Source organism: Gnatocerus cornutus, chromosome 1 (genome assembly GCF_029298725.1).
Source record: "Gnatocerus cornutus isolate USDA-ARS CGAHR chromosome 1, icGnaCorn1.1, whole genome shotgun sequence".
Lineage (NCBI taxonomy): Eukaryota > Metazoa > Arthropoda > Insecta > Coleoptera > Tenebrionidae > Gnatocerus > Gnatocerus cornutus.
Genome location: NC_142233.1, coordinates 10,089,610 through 10,099,431, shown reverse-complemented (window position 1 = coordinate 10,099,431; position 9,822 = coordinate 10,089,610). Strand labels below are relative to the sequence as shown.

The window sequence follows — 9,822 nt, the reverse complement described above, 5'->3', positions numbered from 1 at the left end:
TAAACAGAAAAAAAAAGATTTTCATGACATCCTTAGTTTAGAAAAAATTAGAACTGACTTACGAAAAATAGTGTTAAACTGTAAGAAACAAAAACTTCGTAATTTAGCCTCTAAAAACTTGGTAACATGACATCTACATAGATATATCCATAATATACGCTAATGTAGTATGTAATAAGCTAAAAAAAGTTGTTTCGATTAACCGTGTCTTTCACTTATCCGTGCGACCCTTCCATTACCCCGGATAATCGAGGTTTCACTGTATTTCTGTTATTGTGGATAGGATCTTTAAGTTCAGTGAATGCCCAATAAATGCTGTTGCAGCCGCCAGTCCTGCACGACAAAAACCTGGTAGCACCATTTAGAGCAAAATTTTGGGTGTTTTTTTTGGGAGATCAGGTATCTAATAACAAGTGGAAGATGTATTTTGTGTTGCGTTTCCAAGTCGTTAGGGTCCTTTTATTAGACGATCCATCTTGTATGTATTTTATACAGGTGTTCTAAAACTTGTGACTCAGAGAAAAAAGACTTATGAAGGCAACAACTCTGAACCAAAATTTCGAAACAAAAATTTTCTAGCTCAAAAAATAATCGAGTTTAGACAAAAAACGGTAGCCAATCCGGATGCTGAACAGAATTTGAAAATCGGTAATTATGGACACATACTGTCGTCCATTGGTCAGGTGAACATTACACTCTCGTTGCCTAGGAAATTTTACTCCATCTCTAGAATAAGCTTCAGAGATTGGTTGTTAATTTTTTATCGTTTTTCGAAGACTATTAAATTTAAGCAATTTTTTTTAAATTTACCATCGGTATAGCTGCCGGCACCCTCCCTTGCTCTCTTGGCCATGAGATCTGGGACACCCTGTATAAATTTTTTGCAAATACTTTTGCTTTTGATTTTCTTGGAATTCTTCTGAAATTCTCTGTCGATTCTCTTTGGATTCGGTGATTCTATAGATAATAGTTTGTTTTTATTGTTAGATTTTTTGTGTGATCACTCCACATTCTTTTTTCACTTCTTTTGAAATGTTTTGAAATTTCTTGGATTGTTCATAATTTCTCTTTTTTTGTTTATATTAATTTGAGACTCTCTCTACTTTCTCTAAATTATAATGTTTCTTAAATCTTCGGTTCTGTTTGATTTTTCTAGGTGCTTCTTTAAATTCGTATAGAGTTTTTTTAATTTTTCTACTGATTCTCTGTAGATTTTATTTAAATTCACTTTAGATTTTGTCTGGATTCTTTAAATACTTTTTAGATTCTTTTTAATTTTGGTCAAGTTTTTTAGATTCTTTGGTCTTTAGATCCTGAATTCTCATAAATTACGATCCAATTTTCTAAGATTTTTCGATTTCTTTTGATTTTAACTGTTTTATGTAGTCGTATGTACTTTATTAATAAATTTTTCAAGACCTGAGAATTCGTTTTTTTTATATTTTAGATTTTTCAGATTTACTTTAGATGTTTTAAAACTCAAACACGCGTGATAACATTGCTATCACGTCTAATGGCTTATATATTATTTGCTTTATGTGTAATAAAAAAGTGTTGTATGATATACTCATTAACTCATTATACAACAAGTGATATAATGTAGTTTACATATATTATTACATAGCTCACATAGCTCAACTCGTTGTATGATATCACTTTGTTAAAAAAATAGTGCTTTATCAAACTTGTTAAGTTGTAATACAATTTTTGGCTTGAGCGGTTGTAGATAATATGTACTTCTTTTATAAAAAAGAAATTGTTGATGAAACTATTGATGATTATATTACTGTTATTTTCATTCTCTAATAAGGTTTTTTTTTAGATTTTCCAAAAAAATCTGTCTTGCTTCTTATTGGATTTTTAAGATTACATATTTATACTTCCTTTGTAGATTTGTTCAAGATTTTTTTCGTGCCCTTTGGATTAACTTTAGATCATCTCTAATTTCTGAAGATTCTCTTCATTCTCTTTAGGTTTAATACAATTTTCTTTAAATGTTCTAATTTTTTAAATTCTACTTTAATTATCTATTTAGATTCTCATTGGATTTTATATGCATTTACTTTAGATTGTGCATAAATTATTTTTGAATTTTGTAGATCATTTGAGCTTTTAGCATTTTCTTTCGAATTATTTTTAGATTCTTTTTGGATTTTTTTGTGTTTAATAGTTTCTTTATATTTTCTTATATTCTTTTTACAGTCTCTACTTATATTTTTTTCGAACTTTGTATGTTTTGCACAATATTTAAATAAATCGATTCTTTTTAATTTAGATTTTCTTTCTATTTGTTTTCCTTAGATCATCTTGTTTAGGGTCTTTACATTTTTTATAATTTAATAGATTCTCTTTGTATTGTCTATTTTTTACAGTTTTTTAATTAGCGTTAGATTATCTTTAGATTCTTTCTAAATTCTCTCCAGAATTATTTTATTTTTTTTAGGTTTTTTACATTCTTTTTGGATCTCATAATTTTCTGTAGACTGTCAGTAGATCTTCTTTGTTTTTGTACACATTTTATTTGCGGTTTTTATTATTGTATTTGAAAAATTTATTTTGTACAAAATATTACAAACTATGAAGAAAAAAGTGAGAAAAATAAAAAGAAGAATAAATAATAAATGATATTACCTATGATTAGTTCATAATATAGGTAAGTCCACCGTGTTTTAAAATGAATTTTATTTTTTCGCCTAATGCTTTTTGAAGCAATTTAAAAAAGCAGCTTTACGCAGATAATTAATGATTAAAACGTTGATTGCATAACCTTAAAATACTCTTCAAAAATATGGGTTACGATAAAGCTGACCCAATCTCTGCCTAATTTTACGGCTTGTTGTTTAAATTTCTTGCCTGTTGGCAATTTTAACGTTTGACAAGTGCCACTATTGACAGAAGCTTAAAGTGACAAAACTAGTTCAAACACAGAACAAGCTAACTAGATGAAAATCATTTTGAAACACGGTGTATAAGTAGTAGGGATTATTTCTATACAGGATATTTTTGAAATGCTTGTACAAAACAGTTCTGCACTATTTAAGAAGGAGTATGAAGCATGAAAACCCAATTTTTAAATCAAAAACTGATAAGATAAAATTAACCCTAATTCACGTACTTTCTACACTACTGGCAAAAAGCAAATAAAATTAACCTTTTTAAGAAAAGAGTGCCGTCTGCAATGACAATCAATGTTTACCTCTTTAGTTGTTTTGGTTCATTACCATCCGTTCATATATCAGACTGGACAGTCTTAGGTGGACAATCTCTATTAAAATACAAGTTTCATAAGACATGGGTTTTGGTGAGGCCACCTTGGATATTAGTGATGGTATCGAAAAGTGTAAATAGTGCAATACAAAGTGTTAAATAAAGTTGTTAATTAAAGTGTGAGTGAATTTATTCAAGGCCAAGATGACACTAGAGAATATACTGATATTGAAATAGATCAAGCTGCACAAACAATCGTATTGTGAATCAAAAAAGTTAAAATTAGAATGTATAATTTTAAAGAAGTAGCATCAAACTTTAAGTTTGAAAAGATTGCTGAGAAATAAGAAAGGAGATGAGGCCGAGATGGCGATTGGGGTGTGATAAAGATTGGAGTTGTGGAATAAAAAGACGAAGGAATAAAATTATAGATATTTTGCTTGTTGTATGAAGTGGTGTGTAAGCAGTAAAACAAAAATAAATTGAATTCGAAGTGGTTTTAATGAGAGTCTCTTTAATATACATATTATATTGTCGGCAAAAAGTAACATACCATGAAATGGTTTCGTCAATATTACATTACTATAATAATAAAAATTCTCTAGCAATAACAATCTACTAGATACACCATTAACAATCTTAATCTCTGTTATTTATGTCTTAAAAATGACTTTATTACAAAAAGAAAATTTCTCAACAAATGCAAAATATTTCGTATCTTTAATGTTTGTCTTCCATAGCGTTACGTGTTTGTTGAAAAGCAATCATTCTACATTAAAGACACACAAATATTTCCCTTTGTCACCTGCCTTACAATTAAAGATCTACAAAAAGTACATTTTCCTATTATTTTACAGTGAATAAGTATATTGGTGGCATCGGTTTGAAGAGATTGTATAATGTTTTACAAGACTAATTACAAATTAATCACTCCTTTATTTATGATGAATAATAGAAAATAGTTCATTGCTCTCGAACTCATAAGTGCAAAGATTTCAATCAACAATAATAAGTATTTACTATTCAACAACAATCTAAAATAAGCGAGAATCAATATGAACTCTGATGGAATGGAGAAATATCCAAAGAAAACAATAATAAATATATGTCAAGTTTCAACAAGGTATAAGTATATATCCACAATATTATAACAATATCTTGAGTATAGTTTCTAAATAACTCTAAATTCTAAAGATGTGTTTAATATATAATAGTATTTAGAAGGTTAACAATATTAAGCAGGAATTTGAAATATGATATGCCTACACTACTGGACTATTTTTGCGTGTTACAGTTTGTTCCATCGTAACGATTAGTTATAATAATTTTTATTAGCTTCAAATCTAAAATTTCGATCCTAATCGCTCACAGTTATTCCTCGTAATTTCTATCAACAAATTTAGGTACGACGTAAAAAAAATTCGAAAACTAATGTGCGCTATGATAGTCACAAGCTTTGTTTTAAACATCCTCAAAGAAAATACTCGATGTACAGTCGAAGCAAATGATTATACTTTTTCTTTAAGCACATAAACTCTGCAGTTTCGTGCGAGACACTATTACAAGAATCACAAATTTTTAAAATCACAAAACAACTTCGTAGGTAGATATGTATAGATTGAAAAATTGAGAAGCCGTTCAATCAGATCTGAATTCTGCCTCCGAAATTTATTATTACAATTATGTATATTAAGTCGCTTGAGTTATTCTAAAGCCTAGGCTACAATTTCAAGAGAGACGCTCACAGTGACTTGAGGTAATCACTTACATTTTAAACTACGCAATATTGCACTTGCTATGTGGCTGAAGATGTCACGAGACCGAGCTGGCACAAGCTTCTTTACATAGTTTTGAAATTGCAGTGTTGGTAGCAAATTGTTGATGTCACACTGGTCAACAAATTTTGGTAAAAACATTATTCTGAATCTGAGGCTTATTTAGTTCAATCAGGTTAGGACTCTACCATATTCTTTTAGTGTTTTTTCCGATTTCTTTCACAACTTACGAAATCATTAGACTTTGTAATGCATAAGCTTTCCAAAGAACTGGAAAAGTCCTCGGTAAAGATTTTTAAGAAAAACTGATATTTTCAGAATTTTACAAATTTTTGTGTTTTTTTTTGTATAAAACTTCTAAATTAGTATTTTGATTTCTTTAATGTAATAAATAAGTCTTTGTAAAAGTTAGTATCTCTGCTTTCTAAAGCGGCGTTAAGCATGTTATTCACTTGTCATTTAGAAGTTACTTAACAGAGGAAAATCGGAAAATCTGTTAAATTAGTCAAATTAAAAAAAATAGCGTGCTATAAAACTTTAAAGCACTCATTTTTTCCAGCACTCGTGTGTTAATACGCGTTTTATCACAAATAAAGACGAAAAAATTTACAAATTTTTAAAATTTTTGTTTTTTTTTTATTTTTAATGTTATGTTGTTTGGACTGTAACTTCGAGACAATAAGGTAAAACAGATAAAGATAAATGTTTACATGGAATAGATAAATTGATTTTCAAAATATCTCAAAATTCTGATCTAATGGAGCAAACTGGTTCAGAATTAGAGAACAATTGTACTTTGGAAAACAACTAGATAAGTTGTCAGTAGAGACATTTAAGAAAAACTTATCAAAAAATTTTCAAAAAAAGAACAGATTTAAAATTTTTTTAACTTTTTTGTATACAACTTCTAAATTAGTATTTTGATTTCCTAATGTAAAACGTCATTGTAAAGGTTGATATCTCTGCTTTCTAGAGCGGTGTTAAACACGTCATTATCTCTTGTCATTTAGAAGTAACATGGCAAAGAAAGTCGTGTGATTAAAAAAGATAATTATATTTTCTTCAAAATTTAATGTGAATATCCACAAAATTATAGTTTTTGGATATTTTCGCATTCGTTTTGAGTGTGTTAAGAAACTGTTTTCGAATTAAATGCGTTAATACCTTTATTGGGTACCATAGCTACGTCGGAATATTTGTTAAAAAAATCCATTTAATAGTCAAATTATGAAAATTGCACAAGAAACTTGTTTTATAGAACTAAAAAGAACTCTCGGGTTTTAATATGCGTTTATATTCGTAAAATTAATTAAAAAAAAACACATTTCTAAAATGCTTTATTCCGGATTTATTAAAATTATTTTAAATCTTGATATGAGTCAAGAAAGTACTACTTAAAACAAAGTTTAATTTTTTTAATTTTTTTGATTTTATTTGGTTTGTAACTTTTAAACGATAAGAGAAAGAACGCATTTGTTGACGTGTCAGAAAGGCAAGATCTTCATCTTTTTATTAATGCATTGCAATAAAAAATCGCAATAATAATACTAGTTATATGCAGAAATGCATACAAAAATTAATTAAATTTCTTAAATATTTTAAAACTATTAACCCTACAACCAACTTCTCTAGTACATCGAAAAGCTTAGTTTCTAATTTTTTCAGAGCAGTATTCACAAGTTTCATGACTTAAAAATTTTGGGGTAAAACTGAACAAAATAAATGTTTGCCTGGAATACTAAAAAAACATCTGTTTTTCAAAATATCTCAAAATTCAGATCTAATGATACAAAACGGGCTTCGGATTAAAAATCAGGGGACAATAATTCTCTTTTGGAAACGACTTTCAGTTCCCAAAATTAGTTGACTAGTCTTACGTGAGAATAGAACGATTGTAAAAGATTTTAAATTTTTTAACTAGACTTTACTTTTCATTTCATTTCAAGAGTTTTTTTAGTCTGTATGTCTATCTACTATAATTGTTTAGTCCGTAGGAGATTTTTTAACTTCCCTGAGAGTTTAATTTTGTTTTGACTGAGTAAAGGAAACCAAACTTAAAATTATTCAGAATAGACCTAAACTAGTTTTTTATCATTTTTATTTTAATATAAGAAACTGCAAAAGCTAAAAACGCGACCGCCTAATTTGTTTACTAGAAGAAGTGTTGGCCATATCGGTCTCGCGACGGCGATGATCCAACAGAAAGACTGTGAAAGAAACGCCAAACTAAAAATAAAGGAGTGTGATTTTAAAATCTTCATTTATACTTACATATCCCATTTTGTTTTTGTATCACATCGGGTAAAACAAATGAACAGTAGGCACTTTCAGCAATGACCCGCGAAGATCTCAAGTGCCCAAACAATGATTTTATTTACATGCTTTCTACACAATAACTATGCTAAAATATATCTACAATCTAGATATGTATATTGCGCTATAACTTGATACTACAGTGCAACATATTTCGGGAAGTTGTAACTTACAGCCTTGCCCAAACTAGTCTTTGAACTCGACTAGTATTGTGATCTTGATGACCGCTTTCTTTGGGTGTTCGTTGTGTGCGTTTGTTCAAAGAGAGTTTGGGCGTTTGCCAGGTCTAGTCTTCCTCGGTTTTCTTATTGTTAGATTTGAAATGAAACAACTACGCGCTATCCGTAAAAGAAAAATGAAAAGATGCTCTACTTCCAATGACTATTTCGTTTTCTCTGATAATTACGAAACATCCCCCTTGTAAAAAACAGTAGTTCAAAATCTATTGTAGTTAATAGATATTTATTGCTATCATGGTCGGGGAGATTTCTACTATCTAAAGTCCACACACTATCATGGAAGTCGATATTGTTTGTTTTTTTGTGCATATATCCGCTGAACACCAATAGCGTTTAAAACTATTCCGGGCCCTCCCCTGTACAGTGTCATTCAAATAACAAGTGCATTACGAACATCTTCAACGTACCAAACCCTCGCAATTTGTGCTTCGTCTTGTCCAAATTTCCAAGTTTCAAAGATGTGCGTTTTCGTCTGCAACTGCGAGAGTTTGTTACACGAAGATTGAGAATTTGGTGGCGGCAACAATGACGTATTTTGATATGTCACCGGCGAGGACCCGGCGCAAATACGGATGTCTTTCTAAACTGCTATTCATTTCAATCAGCTATTTATATTGAAAGTGTGATCAGTACAATTGCTATAATAATGGCTATTAAAACGAGTCTCTAATGTCGTGCATGATGGCTTTCTAAACGGGACACACTATATATGCGTATTCGAACATGAGCGACACTGCCACAAAGACGAAGTACAACAAGAACATGGTGAAACCTAGTCCTCTGTTCATCTTCCATCGGAAGCAGGCTATCGACATGATGACGAACAGGAGCATCATGAACAAGATGGTTATGGAGCACACCATTCCCGCCGAAGTCACCTCTACGGGCTCGCCGTAGATGATGCCAAATAGCAACCAAGGCACTGGTAACCTGCAATCATTCATAGGGTAAAACTAGCAATAACCATAAGTAGATTTCTCAACTTCAAAAAGCTGTATAAAATTTTATTTTGGTTCTACGCTTGTATGATTGTTGTCATTTTTCTCAGAAAATCTATAATTTGATGTAAAAATAGTAAACCTCTAGATAATGTTAAAATCTCGTAAATCAAAAGTCACAAGACACAGAATTAAGCTAATTATGGGCACCTTTTTTGCCAATCTCTCGACTAATAGTGGGCACCATTTCAAAACACTCTAGAGGATTACCAAAATTGCAAAATTGTAAATTGGTATAAATTGGTTATTCTAACAAAAATTATTTATTGTAAAAGTTTTTTGTCCTAGTTTTTTTTTTGGCTCAGAATAGCACATTTGCTTTCTGCGTCTTTTCTTTCTCAATTTCCTTTGTCTTTTTCGACTCTTAGACAATTTTCTTTTTCGCTTTCTTTTCCAAATGGATTTTTTTATATTCTGTCGTAGTAACCTTACTTTGGTATGAAATATGAACACATTACTGAGGGGAAATGAATTTTGACAGGATGTTTCTCATTATTTTATCATTCTTTTTTTAAAAAGTACATTTCACCATCTCAAATTAGATACAAACAGTGTTAAATAAATGTTAAATGTAAATTTTTATTTGGGAATTTTATCATAAGTAGGCATGCTGGTTATTTAATAATCGGCACTGCCCATTATTAATTAGGTATGTGGTGTACCGAAATGTGGAAGAACACATGGAAAAGCAAAATAGATTTTGCAAGTGATTTAGTAAACAAAAGTTAACTAAAAGAAGACTATAAAGTTCAAAACGAATCGAAAAATATCGTCATCCAATAATGGGCACTCCTATGCCGACTATAGAAAAATGAGATAGGTAGATTTTATCTAATACTGGGCACACCAAATACCTAACACTATTATTTTATAAATTTAATTAAAAAGTATCTGAACGGGAAGCTGCAACCTAGGATAACACGTTGTCACGAAGGACTCAAAAAGTAGTTTTACCTTACTCAATAAATCAATCACAAAAATATCCTCATATTTTTAAAAAAAACTTGGAAAAGTTTACTCTTAGAATGAATTTTTATTGCACTTTTTTTACGCCTCCAGTTTACAGGATTAGTTATTCTTATATAATTGTTCTACTAAACTCAGTTTTTTTAAAAGCTGGCAAGTTGACAAGAAATATAGAAGGATTTAAGAATATTTTGCAACAACAACTGTATAACTCGAAAAAAAAAACAAATTTTGGCGACCTTCAGAAGATAATTCAGAATACGAACAAAACCTGAGTTTGCACTTTATTTTTGCTTTTTATGGATTACAATCAAGAATACGATT

At 30.0% G+C, this 9,822-nt stretch overlaps 1 protein-coding gene across 6 annotated transcripts in view; it reads right to left on the bottom strand.

The window, feature by feature from the left end:
• Positions 1-3,689: 3,689 nt before the first annotated feature.
• The window catches only part of LOC148180249 (sodium/potassium/calcium exchanger Nckx30C-like), a 104,087-nt gene continuing 97,954 nt past the window's right edge, over positions 3,690-9,822 (bottom strand). For all 6 annotated transcript variants that reach the window (XM_088032877.1, XM_088032849.1, XM_088032840.1 and 3 more), the window contains one exon: positions 3,690-8,464. In XM_088032877.1, the coding sequence (XP_087889003.1) occupies positions 8,224-8,464 (241 nt within the window). In that variant the 3' untranslated portion in view covers positions 3,690-8,223. The remainder of the gene's footprint in view (positions 8,465-9,822) is intronic.